Source organism: Mytilus edulis, unplaced genomic scaffold (genome assembly GCF_963676685.1).
Source record: "Mytilus edulis unplaced genomic scaffold, xbMytEdul2.2 SCAFFOLD_1315, whole genome shotgun sequence".
NCBI lineage: Eukaryota > Metazoa > Mollusca > Bivalvia > Mytilida > Mytilidae > Mytilus > Mytilus edulis.
Window position 1 is genome coordinate 1 of NW_027268061.1, and position 23049 is coordinate 23049.

The 23049-nt window shown below is 32.0% G+C and overlaps 1 protein-coding gene across 1 annotated transcript; it reads left to right on the plus strand.

The window, feature by feature from the left end:
- Nucleotides 1–106: 106 nt before the first annotated feature.
- Nucleotides 107–20144, plus strand: LOC139506736 (serine/threonine-protein kinase TNNI3K-like; the record flags this gene model as incomplete). Its single annotated transcript, XM_071295524.1, is given in 18 exon segments — nucleotides 107–177; nucleotides 2004–2130; nucleotides 3332–3440; nucleotides 4747–4850; nucleotides 5409–5506; nucleotides 6524–6637; nucleotides 7277–7375; nucleotides 8172–8316; nucleotides 8898–9036; nucleotides 11135–11334; nucleotides 14231–14386; nucleotides 15722–15865; nucleotides 16522–16677; nucleotides 17387–17508; nucleotides 18453–18520; nucleotides 18936–19062; nucleotides 19064–19094; nucleotides 20095–20144. Coding segments are annotated over 17 exon segments (1902 nt in total), but the record flags the coding sequence as incomplete, so codon positions are not given.
- Nucleotides 20145–23049: the final 2905 nt, after the last annotated feature.

The following is a 23049-nucleotide window of genomic DNA, read 5'->3' on the forward strand; positions in this document are numbered from 1 at the left end:
GAAATTAATCGAATTTATTCAGAATACTTCATATATATTTGTGAGATTTACTGGAACTCAAAAATTCATGACTCATATTATCCAATTATTTTTGGTCAATGATATAAGCTGTTGTTATTTTTTTTAACTTCTCACTTTTTTACTTTTTGACTAATTTGATAGTGGTACTAAGTACATGTAAGTGTTTGTATCATACTACTTGACCTGTTAACATCAATGAATTGTGATGATGTATCTGTAAGGTTTACTGGATTTGTTACTGTAAAGTTTTGATAAAGATACAGCCATCTATTTGCTCCATTTTGCACTTTTTTGTTTAGAGGTTCTTTTTAAAAGATAAATTGTTCCTAGTTTGAAAAGGTATCATGTCTATCTGACCCAAAATCGATGCAATCGTCCCAAAGTCACTCCATCCCCAGTCGATCCGTCCAAGGTCGATCTGGCCCTAAGTTGATCCATCCCTGATAATCTTATGATTCTACATGTACATTAACTTTGGAGTGTTGCTGACAACACAGGCAGTGGCGGATCCAGGTTCCTTGGGTTGGAACCACCCTTTTTTTTGGACGATCAATGCATTTGAATGGGAGCATATAGTTGGAACCCCCCCTTTATTCTGGGTTGGAAACACCCCCGTTTATAAAATGGCTGGATCCGCCCCTGACAGGGGCGTGTATCATAGATGTTTCTGGCTGAAATATATGCCCAGTCGACTGGTAGGTGTTATAAATCAATGTTAAGGTTCATGTGGACCCTATGGCTAAAATGGCCGTATTTTCACCTCAAATTTTACTCTGAGTACAGTCAAACCTGTGCATCTGGAAAAGTTAAATAAATAGAATTCAAATGCATTGTATGATTTAGAAAATTAATAACTTAACTGGATTTTGCCGTACACTTTTTTTCGTCCCTGCAGAAGATGATAAAATTAACAAACAGTTGAATTTACCTTGATATGGTCCACTCAGATACACAGTTTAAATAACCAATTATTGTCAGGTATCTATTGTCCATCTCATGTCCATGTCAATCAATACAGCTCACTCCAATTATTACCTGTGGGGAAGTTCTCAAACCTGTTTCCCGACTTAGTTTATCATGTTTATTTTGGCATCTTCTGGAGGAATGAAAAAAAGTGCACGGCAAAATCCTGGTTAGTTTTTATTTTTCTAAAACATAAAACACATTTTAATTTTTTTTATCTAGGGCATGCTATGCTTGAAAATTTTTACAGATGCGCAGGTTTGTCTGTACTCAGATTAAATTTTTAGGTGAAAATACAGCCATTTTAGCCATAGGGTCCACATGAACCTTAAAAGTGGACTTATCACTATGTAAAACGCAATCAAGGCGACTGGGATAATAAATGATTTCCGCCAAAAAAATATCTATTATACGCGCCCCTGTGGTGACACATTTCAATATGGAATAATGGAATTTGTAAAAAATATTGATGCTTGATGAACAGTGAGGTATGCCTAATCTGAGACTACTGTAATATATGTGTTATAATAGTCTCAGACCTAATATTGAGGTGGGGGTGGGGTGTCAGAGGGGTCCTGATCCCACAATCCCTGTCTTAAAAACATGAAATCCTGAGGTCCTGAATTACAAAAAATTAAATCCCACCATCCCGAAATTCGAAAAAAGAATTCCAGGATCCCAAAAGGATCAATCCCGAAATCATGAGCTTAAAAACACCAGATCCTGACGTCCTGAAAAAGGCCATGCCCCCCCTCGTCTCCCCCCCCCCCCCTGGTATGTTTATTCAACAATTGTCTGTTGATTGTGAACAAAAGTAGCACCAGTTGTAATCATTTAATTCAATCAAAATCATGATTGATAAAATTTACATAACCAACAAGGTCAGCAGGGTTTAACAACATCAGTTGTTCGAACTGTTAGTCTTATGCGTTTTGTTAAAAGATACTTTTTCACTTTTTTGGTTGGTAATCTAGAAGACTGATTTGATTAAAGTTTATTACTCAACTTTATTTTTACAGAAAACTCCACAAAAGGTGATCCAATGTTCAAATACACATGAAGAAGATTATGCTGATGTGTTCTGATTGTAACGAAAATGTTCTGGAATGGGAAATTATAAATCAAGACCAACAGTGTCATGTGCTGGTAATTTTTAATTTTAAAACTGAATATTAGCTTTAAGGCTTAGGGTTATTCCATAAAAACATACATGGGACACAGGGAAGCCACTTCCAAAACTCCACTATCATGACTATGGGTGGGTTTCATCTATATATTTTTAAAGTGCCTTCCCTTGGTACCATGTACAATGTATGTTTTAATGGAACAGACCTTAAATAAAACCTGCATTGTACCAGTTATTTTGAATTGAACAATGTCCAGTAAGTCTTGCATTGTGTAGCACAAATGTACCATAGTAATCAAAAACAGTCACTTCTGTAAAGTTATTTATGATATTGCTCATGGAAATTATAAAAAAAACATGAGCAAGTACAAAACCTTTAAATAGACTTATTAAGAAGGGATATAGTTACGATACTGTTGTCAGGTCAATAAAGATTGCATATTTTGGCGTTAATATTGATTCACTTATAGGGTCTTGCATCGGAACTAAACACATTTATTATTAATAAACCAGTTGTTGGCATGACACGGGTTATGTTCTTCTCATATATGTTATGATGGTATGATACTAAACCCCTCACGGGGAGGATTGTGCCTGATATTCATATGATGAAGACATAATTTTTCAATCAGTTTAATTGAAGTCCAGAGCTGGCATGTCAGTTAACTGCTAGTAGTCTGCTAGTAGTCTGATGTTATTTATGTATTATTGTCATTTTGTTTATTTTCTTAGGTTACATCTTCTGACATCAGAGTCGGACTTCTCTTGAACTGAATTTTAATGTGCGTATTGTTATGCGTTTACTTTTCTACATTGGCTAGAGGTATAGGGGGAGGGTTGAGATCTCACAAACATGTTTAACCCCTCCGCATTTTTGCGCCTGTCCCAAGTCAAGAGCCTCTGGCCTTTTTTTAGTCTTGTATTATTTTAACTTTTAGTTTCTTGTGTACAATTTGGAGTTTAGTATGGTGTTCATTAACACTAAACCAGTATATATTTGTTTAGGGGCTAGCTGAAAGAAGCCTACTGTTGTCTGCTCTATGGTCGGGTTGTTGTCTCTTTGGCACATTCCCCATTTCCATTCTCTATTTTACATGTATAAGCAGATTTTGACTTCATATTGTGTCCCTTGTTTACTGAAACAGAAGTTTACTCTAAAGCGTGTATTGTCTACATTTATATCAATACTCTGTTTTCAGTTGTGCAAATTAATTTTTGTAGATGAATTAAAAAAGAAAATCAGTGAGAGTTATTCTATTTTCCGTTCTCGAGTAATAGAAGATTTACGACCAAGAGATTCAGATTGGTCAGAACTTCAGCAACTATGTGCGTAAGTAAAGCTACTTTATTATATATATCATTTTATTCTGGTATCAATAATTGAGTTGAACAAAGGTATACAAAAATACATATTGAACAGAAGTATAGAACAAACAATTAACTTCAGAACTACAAAAGTTTGATCTTGTCATAATTTCAACACAACATATAAATGTATATGCTGCTGAAAACCAAATATCAAATCTACCACAATAAAAGGGGAAAACAAGAGATATCCAGGTCAAGATATAAAAGTTGTGTACAGCAGTCAGAGACCTACTTGTGCAGGTTAGAATCTATTGATTAGAGTTACTTCCCCTTAAAAACATCTTGTTTGTAGCAGAGTCAGAAATATCCTGTTTTAGAAAGAATTGAAACTGCAGCCTGCACTTTCAAGGAAAACACATTTTGAATAATAAAATTTAAGGTTTGACCTTTTAAGGTAATCAAAAACAGTCTATTGTTAGGCTGAAAAGTCAATAAAACCAGAATCTGACTTGAATTAATTTGTAATTAGAACCTTATAATAAGTTAATTCTTACCAACACGAGTGATATCCAAAACCGTACAGTTCAATTTTAGGGTTAATTCTTTTTTATTTTATTTCATAAAGGTTAATGTCATCAATGTCATCAAGATATATAGTCGCTGTCACATAAAATTGGCACCATGTTTTTTGTCAAAAAATAATTAAATATCAGCCACATTACTCGAGATGATGTTTTTCATTCAGCGGAAGTAAAATTCTGCCCAAATATCCACTACTGTCCTACCTTTTATTGTGTTTGCACTGTATAATCCTGACCTTCACATTTTTCAAGATTATTTACATTGTATAACCGCCATCTTGGTTTCTATGGGGGTCCCTTATTCCATAACATTCGTTACTCTCCGGTAATATCATTGTCATTGATGATACAATTTCCCGCGCTTTTTACATAAAGATGATGAAAAGCTCAGAGAGACACAAGAAAATGGAGAGCACTTGGAACTCCACGGCAACACTTCCGGTAATAACAATGGCGGATTCCACCATACAAAATAATCTTGGATTATGTGAAGGTCAGGATTATACAGTGCAAACACAATAAAAGGTAGGACAGTAGTTGATTTTTGGAATGATATTTGATTCCGCTAATTGAAAAACATGATCTTTAGTAAACACGGTCGATATTTAAGAAATATTTGACAAAAAACATGGTGCCAATTTTAAGTGACGGCGACTATAGAAATGTTTAAGAAAAAAAAAATCTTGTTTCTTTTTAAGTTAACTTTAATTTAAATACATGCATGTATATAACATTTTTGTTTTACAGAAAATGTGATGTAAGTAAAGTGAAAGAAATTTTAACAGATGAAAATGTCCTGGAGAATACTGACGGAAACTTTACTCTGTTACACATAGCATGTCTGTCTGGAAGTAAGTTTTAGTTGACAGTTGTCTCAACTAATGAAATATTTTTACTGTAATTTTTGTGTGACCTGTGACAAATTCCAAGTAGAATTACTTAGGAATGCTGTTTAAGTTGTTCTGGCTGTGACAGGGTATGTTGAGTATGTTTGACTTTGTAGAAATTTCTGGTTATTAGGAACCAGAAAGGTAAATTTGTTTGCATTTGTATTACTATTGGCTGATATGATTTCCGTGAAGATTAATTGATGCCCACCCTTCTAATTGAAAATCAGTGATATTCGGTATCCAGCTAAATAGCATTTAGACATCTCATTCTCCATTTCTTTGGAGTTTTTTTCCTTGCCTTATTCATGGTCCATTGACTTTGAAAGCGTGTGAGTAGTCTATTCTGTAGATAGTTAAAGTTTTTCTGAACCTCTTTTCTATTGGTTTACTGTCATTGGTAACATTTATGTATAATTTATTTGATATTTACCGTTAACTTTGCATCATTTTAAAAAAAAAACACTTCAGTTTAATAATGACACATAAAAGCTTCATGTATTATATTTTATTTTATTTCAGCAAGTAGATCATTAGTAGACTTATTGATAAAGAAAGGTGTGCCACCATGTGCTCTAACTAAAAATCAGTTTGCAGCCATTCATTTGGCAACTTACAAGGTACGTAACTCTTGGTAATTTAAAAAAACTTGACTTCCATGTTATTTATAACATGAATACACTTTATAAAAATTCATTTGGTTGAAAATTTGAAATAATCCATATTTAAAGACCTACAACACTGTTTAAAATGACCCCAAAACAAACCAGAGATAATCATGATAATCATGATAATCAGTAGCATGTGTTTACCAATAAAAACTAAAGATACAATATAAAGCTGAGCTATAATTATAAACTTGAAAGACCAATCCAAACTTTACCTTAATTTATCTTGGAAAATATCTAGACCCGACTTAACAAAATGTTCTAGATCTAGAGACTTGTCTTAATTTGTGTTTTAGTAAATTGTATTCAATATATAGGAGGTAGAAATATCAAAATTTTAAATAGTTGAATATGTAAAGTTATCGTAATGACAAGAATAGTTCTATATAATCCTGAAAGAGGAAGGAAGAACAGCATTATCGACCATAATTTTTTTTGCCTCAAACTGTATTGTTATCAATGCAAATTGTGTTTTCCTAACAACACGAAGCAGAGCTAGGTAAATAGATATTTTGGAAAGTTAAATCAAGTTCTAAGAATGCCAAGCTTATAATACAATGCAATTATCTCCATTTTAATGCAGCATATTAAAATAAATCCCATTTAATAAATATTTTGACTTAAAATGACATAAATGAAAAAGTGAAACTGTTGCATAGTCTTAAGCATCTAAACAATGTGACCTCATATGTATACTTACAATGTCAAACATAGTCACTAGAGGTATTTATACCTTTCATATGCTTCACAATGGTTTCAGAAGATTTTAAGGCTCAAAATGTGACTTTCTTATTTATTTTGTGAGAAAATACATACCAAAAAAAAAATCGGAATCCAATATGGTGGCTTTCTTAGTTACAAACTAGTAGAAAGTGGATTCTAACCCTTTATAATATTTGACAATGTCCAATGAAAATTATCGTGACAAATGAATTGCATTACAATTAAATATATTTGATCTAATTACAGGGTGATATTGAATGTGTGCAATATTTATTAGAGCATGACAATGTTGATGTTAACCTACCAGGAAATAGTGGTATTACTCCTCTCCACATTGCTGCTATGTGTGGCCACTCGGAGGTAAGGAGGCTCAGAGATTAAGAAATGTATGCTTAAAACTTATTGACTTGGATGGATTATATATTGAGATAAAGATACAAAATAGTATAACATTTTGTTGTTGTTGATAGTAAAGTAATGTGCTGACTGTTTTTGTAATAAAGCTAGTATTTGAAAACTACGCCATGAAAATATGTCTGCTTTTTTAAAGTGTAAAGATAAGTTTTTCAAACATAATAGATATAAATTTTATGACGACTTTCAAAAAATATTTATGTAGATTATATGCAGGAAACAAACTGTAAGCATTTTGAATTTAACTGCAATCATTGAAAATTTCATTGTAATTCCCTAAAAACACAAATGAAAAATTAGGATTGGTTGGGTACCCCCAAAAAATACAAATATGCTTTCTTTGGGAAAAAGGTAAAAAATTTAGTACTTTATAAAATACTTCATACAATTCTTAACTGTTTTTGTGTGTTTTTAAATTGATTTTGTTTGAACCTAGAGTGAAAATAACATATTTGGTTTGAAGGTGTTATGTTGAAGTTGAACCTTTGGCACCTCTGTGCCATCCGCTAATTTTATAATGTTTTCTAAATGTCTTATTAAAATTATTGAATGTTACTGAGATACAGATGTTCATAACTATTTCAGATCACCAGTCTTTTGCTGGAAAATGGTGGTTTAATAAACAAAGGAGATGCTGTGAAGTTTTCACCGCTTCACCTGGCTAGTAATTTTGGTCAGGACAAGGTATTTATATGCTTAGGCCAAATAAAAAAGTATGTGTGGTTCCAATTACATCTGAAAAAAAGTTAGGGTAGGTAGGTAGGGATTTTTTTTTATTTTATGGTTTTTTTTTTACATTGAGTCTATGAGAGCAACATTCTGACTTTAACAGTGCTTAATGAAAAATGACAATAAAATCTTAAGGGTAGGCTATTTTTAAGCTGAAAAAGTAGGGACCGTAGGGTTACTGGAACCACACATATATTTTTATTTGGCCTTATGACAAAAAAACAGTAATAAGCAAATCAAATTAATATAATACAATAATTTTGAGTAGCATCTGAGATTATTTCTTTGCAGGATGAACTTTTTGATTAACTTATATAAATTGTTGTTCAGTATATTTATTAGTTATGTAGTGTCAGGTTGCATTGAAGCCAATTTAGATATCATTTACCGTTCTTATCTCACATCATAGGTTTGATTCTCAGCAAGGACAAACTAAAGATCAGAAAATTGTTATTAGCTGCTTTTTCGTGAAGCATACTGCATTTAAAAATAAAAGCAAAAAATAATCAGCTTGGAGAGAGAATAAAAGGTTTTGGTAGTATGAATAACATTTCTTCCTATGGACTGTAACATATTATGCTTCCATTACAGAGTATCAGTCTGGTACAAAGCAGGTTTAATATTCAATTCACATTAACTTGCTCTCATCTTGATTTGCATGTAGTATTTGCCACTATATGTTAAAACACCAATTCATCATTATCATCTTTTATGTTCCAATATAACTAATGTAAATATATTTCTTTTGAAGGTTGTAGAACTCCTGATTTCTTGTGGTGCTGATATCAACATATCTGGTGGGGTTGGGGACAGACCTCTACATTTAGCATGTTCCAAAGGGCATTTGAATATTACCAAGCTGTTAATCAATGGTACCTCTAAGCAAATAGCAGATGGTAGGTCTTTATTTTATTTTGTTATATAAACTTTATGTACTTAGAATGTAAAGTTTGATGGTAGACTTTCATTATGAATTGTATCCAGTAAGTTGATAATGATGCACATTATTGTCATGAATGACAGTGATATTCTTAAGTACAAAAAATAATTAGCATACTTTGTTGATTAACCAATAAAAACAGAAAGAAAAAGAACCAATTTTGAAAATAAAAATAGATTAGACTGTTGGTTTTCCCATTTGAATGGTTTTACACTTGTATTTTTTTGGGCTCCTTTACAGCTTGCTGTTTGGTGTGAGCCAAAGCTCTGTGTTGAAAACCATACCTTGACCTATAATGGTTTACTTTAATGAATTGTGACTTGGATGGAGAGTTGTCTCATTGGGCCTTCATACTTCATACCACATCTTCCTATATATAAGATTTGAAGATTTGGTTGTATGGAAAACAACTTATTGTGATATCTTTATATTATAAAAGACTAGATATTTGAAAAAACCAACACCAACAAATTGTCGTACATGATGGATTAAAATAAAATGAAATAAAATATTCTTATCCATTTACTTTTTCTCTAGTGAATGTGACAGATGATGAGGAGCATAGACCCATACATTTCTGTTGTAAATCAGGACATCTGATGGTGCTTCATTATCTTCTAGAACACCAAGCTGAAGCACATGGGGAAAATATCTATGGTGATACTCCACTTCATTTGTAAGTCTAAATTTGATATTTATAGATTATCGCTATTTTGTGCATTTTTCCTTTGATCTTTTTTTGTGATAATTTTCATATCATCCTTCTCGCTTGAGATGGAAAAATTATCGCTAGAAACTAAGGAGGCCACGTGGCGTTACTAACGAAATTGACATGAAATTGACAACTTCGTCATAGGTAAAATAGCGATAAACAGATTATCATTGGTCATCTCAACTCGATTGCTTTTCTCACTTTCGCTGTACCAGCTCAAGCGAGAAAATCAATCTCGTTGAGATGATCAACGATAATCTATAATTATCGTTGATCATCTCAACGAGATTGATTTTCTCGCTTGAGCTGGAACAGCGAAAGTGAGAAAAGCAATCGAGTTGAGATGACCAATGATAATCTGTTTATCGCTATTTTACCTATGACGACGTTGTCAATTTCATGTCAATTTCGTAAGCAACGCCACGTGGCCTCCTTGGTTTCTAGCGATAATTTTTCCATCTCAAGCGAGAAGCATGATATGAAAATTATCACAAAAAAAGATCAAAGGAAAAATGCACAAAATAGCGATAAACAGCTTTATTTATGAGAAAACTGTATTGTATTTTAAGCTCCAACAGCATCAATTGGGGGTTTAATGGTAGCAAATTAAGTTTACTGGCAAAGCGTTAGCAGAGCCAGTAAACATATATTTGTAACCATTAAAAAATCACTAATTGATGCCGTCAGAGTTTGAAATACAGTATTGTTATCTCCATTCTAATGAAACTGACTGAAAACAACGTTGAAACATGTATTTAAAATCTGTCATATATTGAAAGTCTCTGTTAAATTTATTCACACTTTTCTGGATTATAAGATTTCGAATGCGAATGAGTCAACAACCTGACCAAAGAGCAGAAAACAGTTAAAGGCTAACAATGGGTCTTCAACACAGCAAAAAATTCCTGACCTGATGCTGCTTCAGCTGACTTCTTAAAAAAATGTGTATTGGATTTTCTTACTATGTTGAAGACCAAATGCTGGCTTTTTAGACAATATACGTATAGTGTCTTGAAATATGAAATTTATTTGTATGAGGCTTAGAAACGGGAAAATGCGAGGTTCTACCGAGCATTTTCCCGTTTCGTGTCGAATACAAATAAATTTTATATTTCAAGACACTATACGTATATTGTTTTTATACTGAAATCGAAAAAAATATTTTAAAATGAAAAAATTATATAACAAAAATTGTTAAAAAAAGTGTTCGGAATTTCCCTCTTGGGGTACCATTTTGGGGTATTTCCCTATGAGCGTAGTCCAGGCGATAAGACATTGACATATTGAGGAATTAGAAAGGGAAAATGAACTTAATTAATAACATTTGATAATCATGGTATATAAAAAACCAATTTGAAGACATAAAAGTATAAATTCATAAAAGTTTGACCATTGTTACTTTACGTTGTCATGGTCGTGACGTGACGTTGTTGATGAAATACAATAAGGAGGCGGGGCTTATAGGTTAGTTGGGGTCATTGACGTATAAAGCTAACGTTTATACGTATAGCTTTATCTGTATAGTAAAATAGCTGATTGCAGTATAAAGGCTTTTATCTGCTCTTTGCTCAGGTTGTTGTCTCTTTGACATATTCCCTATTTTCATTCTCAATTTTAGTTCAATGAAAGTGATTTGGACCTTGACATTTGGTATTGCTTTTGCAAACCTCTTAATGCATTTTTTGTTTTTTGGGTGGTTAGGTTACTGTCTCAAATCTCAATTACTTATAACCCACATTTCTTTCAATTCATATTTGTACAGATGGCGGTAAATAAAGATAACTAATGATATAGTATAGTTCTATATTCTGAATATTTTCACACTTACTGTGGATTCATTATTATTCGTGGAATACCAATTTTCGTGGCTTTCGTTGGTACTGTTGAACCACGAAATTAAATGTTCAGCGAATAACAAATTGTCTATAGGCTTGTATACATGTAGACTTCGGCAAAACCATGAAATTAAATATCCACGAACTTGCAAGTTTTCCATAATCCACGAAAATTGGTACCAGCGAAAATAAATGAATCCACAGTATTCCTGCATTGTATTTTTCAGAGCCTGTTACAATGCCAAAGTAGAAGTTGTTAAACAGCTTGTATCTCTCACTGGTCCTGATAGTCTGGTAAAGGAGAACTTGTTTGGTGAAACACCTCTGCATAGTGCATGTACCAATGGCAGAAGTCTGGAATTAATCAAATTCCTGTTAGAACAACCAGTGGTCAATATAAACTGTCAGGGTAAAGATGGTCACACAGGTAACTCATTGTTTCATTAATTATATAAAAAGCTTTAGTTATTACTAATTAACAAGATAATAACATAAGAAACCAGAAATTATTGTAAATAAGTATATATGATAAGAACAAAGGCACTGCTGCAATGTAGAAGGTCAACTAACGAGTTGACAATTATTATAATTTTATGCACCGTTTTTAATTTTTATACGACCGCAAAATTTGAAAATTTTTTCGTCGTATATTGCTATCACGTTGGCGTCGGCGTCGTCGTCGTCGTCGTCGTCGTCGTCCGGCGTCCGAATACTTTTAGTTTTCGCACTCTAACTTTAGTAAAAGTGAATGGAAATCTATGAAATTTTAACACAAGGTTTATGACCACAAAAGGAAGGTTGGTATTGATTTTGGGAGTTTTGGTCCCAACATTTTAGGAATTAGGGGCCAAAAAGGGCCCAAATAAGCATTTTCTTGGTTTTCGCACTATAACTTTAGTTTAAGTTAATAGAAATCTATGAAATTTTGACACAAGGTTTATGACCACAAAAGAAAGGTTGGGATTGATTTTGGGAGTTTTGGTTCCAACAGTTTAGGAATTAGGGGCCAAAAAAGGGCCCAAATAAGCATTATTCTAGGTTTTCGCACAATAACTTTAGTTTAAGTAAATAGAAATCAATGAAATTTAAACACAATGTTTATGACCACAAAAGGAAGGTTGGTATTGATTTTGGGAGTTTTGGTCCTAACAGTTTAGGAATAAGGGGCCCAAAGGGTCCAAAATTGAACTTTGTGTGATTTCATCAAAAATTGAATAATTGGGGTTCTTTGATATGCCGAATCTAACTATGTATGTAGATTCTTAACTTTTGGTCCCGTTTTCAAATTGGTCTACATTAAGGTCCAAAGGGTCCAAAATTAAACTTAGTTTGATTTTAACAAAAATTGAATCCTTGGGGTTCTTTGATATGCTGAATTTAAAAATGTACTTAGATTTTTAATTATTGGCCTAGTTTTCAAGTTGGTCTAAATGGGGGTCTAAAATTAAACTTTGTTTGATTTTTATCAAAAATTGAATAAATGGGTTCTTTGATATGCAAAATCTAACTGTGTATGTAGATTCTTAATTTTTGGTCCAGTTTTCAAATTGGTCTACATTAAGGTCCAAAGGGTCCAAAATTAAACTAAGTTTGATTTTAACAAAAATTAAATTCTTGGGCTTATTTGATATGCTTTATCTAAATATGTACTTTGATTTTTGATTATGGGCCCAGTTTTCAAGTTGGTCCAAATCAGGATTCCATATGAAATATTGTGCAATAGCAAGAAATTTTCAATTGCACAGTATTGCACAATAGCAAGAAATATCTAATTGCACAATATTGTGCAAGAGCAATTAATTTTCAATTGGAGTTATCTTTCTTTGTATAGAATAGTAGTTGATAATATATGTTGGAAATTTGCCAGACATGACTATGATGTCATTTTCTATTTTATTTGCCAATAACTTTATGTAAATGACTTCATTGGAAATTTGCCAATATAAAATGTTGCTGATGAAGCTTTTTTTCCTTATCTTATCTAAAATGTTTTTAGATAATGTATGTTGGACATTTGCCAGACATGACTATGATGTCATTTTCTATTTTTATTTGCCAATAACTTTATGTAAATAACATCATTGGAAATTTGCCAATATAAAATGTTGCTGATGAAGTTTTTTTTATTGTTTTATACAATAAACAATGTATATTCACTTTTACTACCAACCAATCTTTACCATTCAGTGATAACAAGCACTTTATTTTACATTTTAATATTTTATGATGTATTTAAAAGAGAAGTTATTGTTGCAAACTCCATTAGAAATTTGAATTGATATCAGTTTTGGAAAAAGGGAAACGGGGATGTGAAAAAAAAGGGGGGGGGTTAAATTTTTCTCATTTCAGATTTCATAAATAAAAAGAAAATTTCTTCAAACATTTTTTTGAGAGGATTAATATTCAACAGCATAGTGAATTGCTCAAAGGCAAAAAAAAAACTTTTAAGTTCATTAGACCACATTCGTTCTGTGTCAGAAACCTATGCTGTGTCATGATCAACTATTTAATTTTAGATTTAAAAAGTTTGAAGAAGAAATCTTTAATTGATTTGTAAAATCTTGACATTTGTTTTGTGTAAAAAAAAAACCATGTAATGTCAAAAATTTGATCACAATCCAAATTCAGAGCTGTATCACGCTTGAATGTTTTGTCCATACTTGCCCCAACTGTTCAGGGTTCGACCTCTGCGGTCGTATAAAGCTGCGCCCTGCGGAGCACCTGGTTTAGATTTGTTTCTCCCTGTATTGACTTTAAAGAACAGAAAAGTTTTTCTATCAGTGAAATACCTCTTTATTGGTCTCTTAGTAGGGTATTCACCTCAAGTGTGATATGTCGTGGTTTCCACTGGATGGTCAAACAAAAAAAACACATTAAGGAGTTAGAGCAAAGACTAGTTGGCTCATAATCAGAATAATGTGTCAGTGAAAGGTTTCTTCATGAGGACTATTACCTTGTAAACTAGAACTTGACTTGTTGGTCTAGTACAGAGCAGGGTTTATATTCATATTACATTAGAATGTTTTCATCCTGAATATGCATATTCATTTGCCCACTAGACATTACACAGCCATCATCATCTACTGTGGATTCATTTATTTTCATGGGTACCAATTTTCGTGGACAGAGGGAAACTTGCATATTCGTGGATATTTAAATTTGTGGTTTTGACAAAATTCACATGCATTCCTTTAGGAAATATGCATTTCGTTGAACATTTAAATTCGTTGTTTCCCTGTACCCACGAAATCTACGAAAATTGGTATCCAACGAATATTAATGATTCCACAGTATTACTGAAAAAATCATTTTTCCATTTCCAGCATTACATAGTGCATGCTACCATGGTCATATTAGAGTAGTACAATTCTTACTAGAATGGAGAGCAGACATGAACTTGGTGGCTCAAATTGTTGACCAGAAAGATGGAAATGAAAAGATCGAAGAACAAACTGCTTTGATGTGGGCGTACGAACAAGGTATGGACTTTAACTTGTAAAGATCTACAGATATAGACTTTAACAACAGAACTTTTTTCAACTTCAAAGCTTTTGATATTATTCTAAAATATATAAAAGAAATCGTTATGTGTACATTTAACATTAAAAAAAGGAATGTGATGTATTAATTTATAACATGAGATCCTTCAAATACATGTCTGACACTCAAGGATTTGGAAATTTTTTCGCCTAATTTCGGTCATTTTGAGATAACTTAAAAGTGGGTGCCCTTTTTCAAACAAGGATTGTCCAAATCACATAACTGTGTATGCTCATACTGACATACAGTCTTGTTTGTAGCATGAACGAACGTGTTTAACTGTTGCATCGCATTTACTTCATGAATTTCCCTACCATTTTCCTAAAAATCGATCTTGAGCAATTAAGGGAAGGCAACAGTTTAAAAATTAAATGATTTTAATGATTCAAAACGATAAATTTTCTCAAACTTCGCTTACGCTTCTTTTGATTTTGAAGACAAAATTATAATCGGATGTTTTGCGACTATAGTAAAACAAAGAATTCCGGACAATTTCTGGGATTTTGTTTATCAAATTCACAGGAAATCATCGGCCTTTTAATTTTTTACCTTTAATAGTGTTTGGAAATTAATTATAATAGTTGGACTTGTTTAATTTAGCATGAAATCATTTTGAATTTACAATTTAGTGTCCAATCTGCAGAAGAGAATTTCAAGCATGCGTATTACATAGTAAACAAAGCATGTGTGTTTGTAGTGAAATTATTTTTTTTTCTATGTCAATTAAATCAAATTTAATTTAATTTGAAATCAGAATTGACAATTGTTTAAGCTGAAAAGTAATTAAATAATGCAGACAGTTATAACTGACTTTTAATTTCTTTATAATATTAGTTCTGAGCTTGTGATCAATAGACTGGTGTGAATTAAAAACACAGGTAAAGAGATTAGCGATCATTAGCCAATATTTCCCTGAGGCATTAATAAAGTTATTAGGAGGGCCCTCAGGTATTATAACACTGTACTGGAGTGGCAGTTTTATTACAGGAAAGGGATAACAAAACAAAAACAAGTTCAAAATGGCGATTTAGAAACTCTATCTCAAGGAAATGACCAAAATTATTTCTGTTCAAAAATAAAATTTGTCATAAATCCCAATTACTCGTTTAGGACAAACACTTTCAGTTTAGGACAAGTCTGGCAAATATGACTGTTTCAGGAATTGCTTGCTGACACGTAATTATGACATATTACATATTTAAGCTTCTTTTTTTAAAAGACATATTTAAAAAAAATATGCACATGACTTGATTCCATTGTTTTGAATATTTCAGGTCATGATTCCATTGTTACACTACTTAAACATCATAAACTACCACAAGAAGAGTCTGCATGTGGAGACTATTCACAGCCTGGGGGTGAAGGGTCATATGTATCTGTCCCATCACCACTAGGGAAACTGAAGAGCATGACCAGAGGTAAGTTCTGCTGATTTCGTGGGACTTGATAGATATTTCTCTCACACAGAACAGTAAATGTACGAAATTAACCAGTTTTCTTGCAATTTGTCATTTCATTGTGAATTTTATCTGCAGTAACATTGATAATACCATGATTTTTTTTTGGAACCAGATGCCCATTTTGAGAATTATATATAGTTATCAAAGGTAACAGTTTTAGAATTCAATACGCCAGATGCGCGCTTCATCCACATAAGACTCATCAGTGAAGCTCTGATCAAAATAGTTAGAAAGCCAAAACAAGTACAAAGTTGAAGAGCATTGATGACCCAAAATTCCAAATTTAGTGCCAAATACGGCTATGGTTTTCTATGCCTGGGATAAGAAAATTCTTTGTATTTGGAATAATTCGTACTTTTGCAAACAGTAAATTTAAAAAAAAAATGACCATATAATTGATATTCATATCAACATGTTAAGTGCTGGTTACTGGGCTGGTAATACCCCCGGGAACAAAAGGTCAAATGTCTCTTTAGTGATGCTTGATGCAATAATGTTTCAAAGTTCAAAACTCTTGGGGTATCTAATACTAGCTATAGACAGTTGTTTTTTGTATGTAATTCAAGTCATTTTCGTATATTCTATATGTACAATGTTCTTCTCTTTTGTTCTAGAGAAAATTGATGTACTTCAGTTACGAGCCGAATTGCCAAGACATTTCCAATTACAGTTGACAGATCTGACTTTTCAGGAACCAATTGGTAGTGGGTCATTTGGCAAAGTTTACAAAGGGTTTTATGATGGAAAAATTTGTGCAATTAAAAGGTATTGTTAATGAGTTTGTAAAAGTGTCAAGTTCCATTAATGATGTGTGGTTCTAAAATACATAAAATCATTTACGACCAGAAGATGTATATATATGCTTACATTACAGCGGATTCCATTGAGTGTGTAGCGAAAGTTAATATCTTTGGTTAGCTTGCTTGTTAGCTGAACCGTGAAGTCATTATGAGGTCAGGTATACTACCCTCCTTTCAAAGTACCATAGTTCAACAGACAGATCGATAGTTTTCTGTTGGACTAGTCTACTCTTAAAGTAGGGTAGTTTACCTAACCTAACAATGACTTTACAGTTCAGCTAACAAGCAAGCTAACCAAAGATATTACGAGTGTTTACACACTCAATGGAATCCGCTGTAAATGAGGCAGTGGTCTGATTCTATAACTAATATAAAAAAAAGTTCAGTTAAAGAAAAATTTAAACCATATTGACATACAATTCCTTTAGTACAAAATGCAACTGAAAGCAATCCTTCTGTTAACAGTTGTGTAGGCTGTTTTAAGTTCTTGTGAAAAGATTTTTTAAATTTAAATGCCATTCTTAAATTTCAAACATTAGTCTATTCTTGTAAAAAAGTGTCACTAAATATTAGAAATCTAACAACTCTTAGGCTAGAACCATTTAGATTGGCAATTTGCTTTATATATGCAATTCGAGCAGTTAGGATCATTGTGTTTGTTATCTATTTTCAGATACAGGGGGTAATTCCTTTGGTGCCAAATCTGATGTGGATATGTTTTGTAGAGAAGTAGCCATTCTGTCCAAGCTCAATAGTCCTTATGTTATTAATTTTGTTGGTGCTACCTTAGATGACCCAAGTGTAAGTACAAAATAAAAAACATCCATTTAAAAATCAGTCAGATTACATTAAGTTTTACCCTTTTCTGTTCGTACGTATGTCCATACATCCTCCCTAAAGCTTGTTTCCGTTCTTTAAATTTATTTTTCCTCAACCAAATAGTGAGAAACTTGTCCATAATATTTATTCCCTCAAAACACAGATCAACTTTTGAAATTTTGTGGCATCACTTTTACCATTCTAGAGTTATGCCTTTACAAATGGAAAAATTGCTGAATTATTCATTTTCATTCTCTAACTTTACTTTGCCTCAGTCAAATGGTATGAAACTTATCAGAATGTTAATTACCAAGAAACACTGATGAAGTTGAATTTTGGTGGCGTCACTTTTACAGTTCAAGAGTTATGCCCCTTTACAAATTGAAAAAAATGCTGAATTATTTGTTTTCATTCTCTTACTTTAGTTTGCATCAACCAAATCATATGAAGCTTATCCAGAATGTTTATTACCACAAAAAATGTGATAAATGCTGACCGCTAGCGGAAAACACTGGCATTATTTAACAATTATAGAATTATTTTTTAGTTCGATTATCACAGTTTGGGCTTTAAATTAGACAGTGTAATCACTGTGCTCATTTTTCATACTTAATGGTTTTGTGCACAGCATTTATAGAAAAAGTTCGCTACGAGTAAATTTTATGCTTTCATGAATAAAGCATTAGCCAAGACCAAGAAATTTCCTGATATATGGTTTTGTCATGTCAGATGATATATTGGATATCATTTTGCAAAAACAACCTGTTTTCATTTAGAAAAGAAAAGATAAATTGTTAAAAAACATTTCTAGTATAGAATGGCTTTTGTACTGTTTTCTATGATTTAACCTACGAGAATTGTTTCCTGAAAATCTGATTTATAACAATAGCTTGATATATTAATTAAATGCATGTTTATGTTTTCAGCAATTTGCCATTGTCACCCAGTATGTCAGTGGTGGATCAATATTTAGTATTATTCATGAACATAAAAGGTAAGTATAACAGTATTAGACAAATTCTAATACATCTGATTAAAAAATGTTTGCAACAAGTGATGTCAATACCATCCAGATTAATTTACTGTTATTTGTTTACAGTCAAATTAAGGAATGACAGTAAATATACTGTATTTAATGAGTTGGCACTGTCATTTGGGGATTTGACGGGTTTCAAAAGTTTAACTGGTGATTCTGATCAATCTTTATAAAACATTTTTTTTTTTACAGAACTAATTTTTTTTTTTTTAAATATTTAGGGAAATATACTTTTATAACCTGCTTTCTGTAGGTTTCAGTGATAGTAAATCAAATGTATATTTAATACTCAATTCAGCATTTATGATGACACACTATTTTTGTATCCAGGATATTTTTCCATAACTTTGCAGCAAATATTTTCACCTTCCAGATTGATTGATTTACAGTCCAAATTGACGATTGCAAGTGATGTTGCCAAGGGTATGATGTACTTACATAATCTACCACAACCAATTATCCACCGAGATCTCAACAGTCATAATATACTACTGGACGAGGGATGGTCATGCCTTGGTGGCTGATTTTGGAGGTCAAGTATTTTTAACATCAAGATGACAATCTGTTTCAATGAATAAAAGAAGAGGATTACGGATATACTGTGGATTCATCTAATTTTGTAGGTACGAATTTTTTCGTGGATAAAGGAAAACTTGCATGTTCAAGGATATTTGATTTGTGGTCATGCTGAGGTCTGCATACCAGCCAATAGAAAATTTGTCCTGAAGTGAACTTTTAATTTCGTAATTTACCTGTACCCAAGAAATTCATGAAAATTGGTATCCAACGAATAATAGTGAATCCACAGTATGTCAAAAGTAGATGGCAACTAAATACTAAAAGAAAGTCTGACTTTGAGATCTGTCATCTGCAAACATTCAATATTCTAAATATAGAAAAAAGGTTTTAGTCTTAAGACTGGTACTTTAGGGGATGGATGGAAACAACTTCATCGAAAACTTAATTTGTCTGAAGTTATCTTGTCTTTAGCAGTTTAGCAGGGGGTAACATTTCTTGATAATTGTTTCAGTCATCAAAGAGCCTCTAGTTATCTTTATCAGTCAAATAACAGAATGTGAAAAGAAGAATGTACTGCCTTTACCATTGTGTAATTTGATTTGAATTCTTTGTTTTTAGAAAAATTTTGATTCACCATTGTTTTTATTAATTGTTATGTATATGCCTATTAGTGATAGATATTTCAATTATTGTCATTGCTTATCAAATATTCCATCTGTTCACATGTTGTATAATGACATAGATTGTAATATCTTATACATGTATTAAGGAGGTAGACCTTGGTTCAGGGAGATAACTCTAAAAATCATTAGTACGTTTGTGTAAACCATTTTCATAAATATATTCTAAGCTTCTAGGTTACATAGATTATTTCCAATCTGTTTCAGGTAAATGCTTAAAAAACATTGATGAAACTTGACTTTAACAAACACATAACTGATTTAAAGAGTTATCTCCCTCAATCAAGGTCTACCACCTTAAATGATTTGTTTTTTGGTGTTATGTATTTTCAGAATCCAGATTTCTACGGTCAACTGAAGATAATATGACAAAACAGCCAGGGGTAAGAGATGGATTATCTTATACATTTATTTTAAACTGCATAACTGGAATTATAAAAAATATTTGCATATGACTGCCTTTTTTTTTTATAGTTGTGAATTTTTTTTTATCAAAAAAAAAAAATGGACTTTGATGCTGAAATGAAAATGAGCAATGATTAGAATACACAAATGAATTCCTAAATGGGGTATTAGGACAGATTACTAATTATTCTAATATGACGTGCTTCTTTTGCTTTGTGAATAAACCCATGCTCTAAATCCAATAAAATTTGTTTGCACATGCGTATATTGACTACTGCAGAATAATAAATTTTATCAAATTAGCATGCATTTAATATATTTCATTAACTTAAAACACTTCCAAACTCTTAAAGGGAAATTCCGCGATTTTTTACTTATCATCTAATTATGTTCATCTTAACATAAAAAACACATTTGAAAATTTTTTTTTTATATTCCTTCTAATAACGGAGAAAATCAAGTATTTGTAACTTTTTTGGTTGACCTTCTCGAGTGGGTTGTGACGTTTTAGCCCGATTTGTTGAATTCTGGAAAAATAAAATCTGTTTAACTCTTATAGCTTATCGACAATATACGTAATTAAAAGCGCACAGCTGATGAATGGTCGTAGTTATTAACCACAATATAAGAATGAACGAAAATGAATATGCATATACCGTTTTGTATGATTGAATTAAACTCCTATAAAATTATCTCTAGTAAATGTTTTTCGAATAACTTTCATTTATTATTGTTGAGATTTTTTCATCAAATGATTTATTGAACATTTTTATTGATATTGAACTGAAAATATTTCTGTTCTATTTACCGTTATTGTTTGATAATCATTTCAATGCAACTAATGTGTGAGCAGAGTGTGTATATTATTTTGTAAAGGTCGCTGTATATTTCTCGGCTTGAAGTCAATTCGTTTACCTTGTAGCTATTTAGCCGCAGGTGTGAGTTCAAGCGTACACAGGTATGAATGTTTTTATTTGGAAAGGATAAACAGAAAGGATTAGAAAGAGTATGCTGTATTTAATACACTAAGATTTAATACACGATGAGCATAAAAGATACAATAATTAAATTGTGTAAATTAATTGAAAAAAAAATTCAGATTCGTAATTCCGAAAGTGTATAAAAATAAAAGGAAACAATAGTTGATTACTTTCTTAGGGGCAATTGGCGTAAAGATTCAAATATGAAGTAAAAAATAGTAGTTTTAATCTTAATAAAAACTAAATGCAATATTACCCAATTTGATAAGGATATACCATTGCACATCTGTTAGATATCATTGACTTTAGCGAAATTTCTTAACTTGTATTCAAATCTGGTTGTGTTTAAATGCTCGTAAAACTATCGCAATTTTAAAGTTTTTAATTGAACAAAAATACAACATACAACATGCATGATTTTTTTTAAAGTTTCTTTTTAACATTTCATCTTTACATAATTAAAATTCATTGGACAATCATTTACACGAAGTTTTTGTGAAAAGAATACCAATTATCTAAGCTAAGACATAATTTTTTTTTTTGGGGGGGTTGTACATTTTTTTTTTTTAAATTCTATGATAATTGTGCAATGTTGAACATGATAGCCATCATTAATTCAAATAAGTAATACAGTAGTTGAAATAAAACTTTAATTTTAGTCATGCATAACTGATATTGACGAATTTAGAATAGTTCGTCCCTACATCGTTGTTCTTGAAACAATCATTATTAGTATACGTGTAAGTTTCCTTACGTATAAGCGCCATTGAGTATGAGCTCCAGAGAAAGCAGAATAGTAGCGTTTCGTTAGTTTGTTTGTTCGGAAAGGAGAGGAAATGCAACCACTTGTACAGATAAACGACAGAATTACCATACAAGCATTTATAGTCAACACAACCAGAAAGAGTTCCCATCATTGGACGGGGAATATGAAGGCTTCCAAGAATGAACAAGTGACATGTCTAACTCTGAACAGTTAGAAAACGGACTATCGACATCGACCGCTTGTTCTTGATATTTGAAACTGCATGCATATATACGTATACGTTTATGATAGTGACGAGTTCTTGCGTCTGACAAAAACTAAATTCCTTCATGGTTATATCTTGCCATACGTTTATATTGGTTTGTTAGGTGATTACTCAAAATCGTTATTTATACATCCTGTTTGTGAGATGTAGATTCATTTCAATACCGAATTTTCGTCTATATACATATTAAGTTTCACAAGTGTATAACACGGAGAAGCTCTGATGGTACATTACTTCCATTTTGTTTGGGTGTGAACCATCGATGTTTACAGCAATATCAAAGAATAAGATGATGATGGTAGAAAGAACTATGGGCGTCATGTGGCAAATATTACATGCATATCGGACAATGAGTTGTCAATCTGTATGAAAAGATTTCCAATACAACCATATTATTAAGAAGGAATGTTTACATGCTATACTCTCGTACTAGAATTACAGGGTTCTTATGGCGTTCACCTTAGACACACATCTTTTTAACGATGTTTAAAAAAAAAAGGCAGAACCAATTTAATGTCATATTTCCCTATTTTTTTAATATAACTAAAAGTCTTTTATCTGACAAGAATAACCCCTATTTAGCGGACAAGCAATTTATTCTTTTTTTCTGTTATTGAATACCAAGAAAGAAAATAAATCCCGAAATTAATTGAAACTTTGATACTCAATAGTTTCCAACCAAAATATCCACAATCCCTTGTGGATAATTAGTGTTCATCCAGTGGCATATATAACAATTGTGATGACGAGTTCCTTCCTTTGTTCGAGAACAATCTTATTGAAATATAAATCTGTGATTTTACTATGTCCACAACTTCGATGAACCAAAGCAAGTTAAACATCGACCTGTATTTAAATCAAATTGGTTCTCC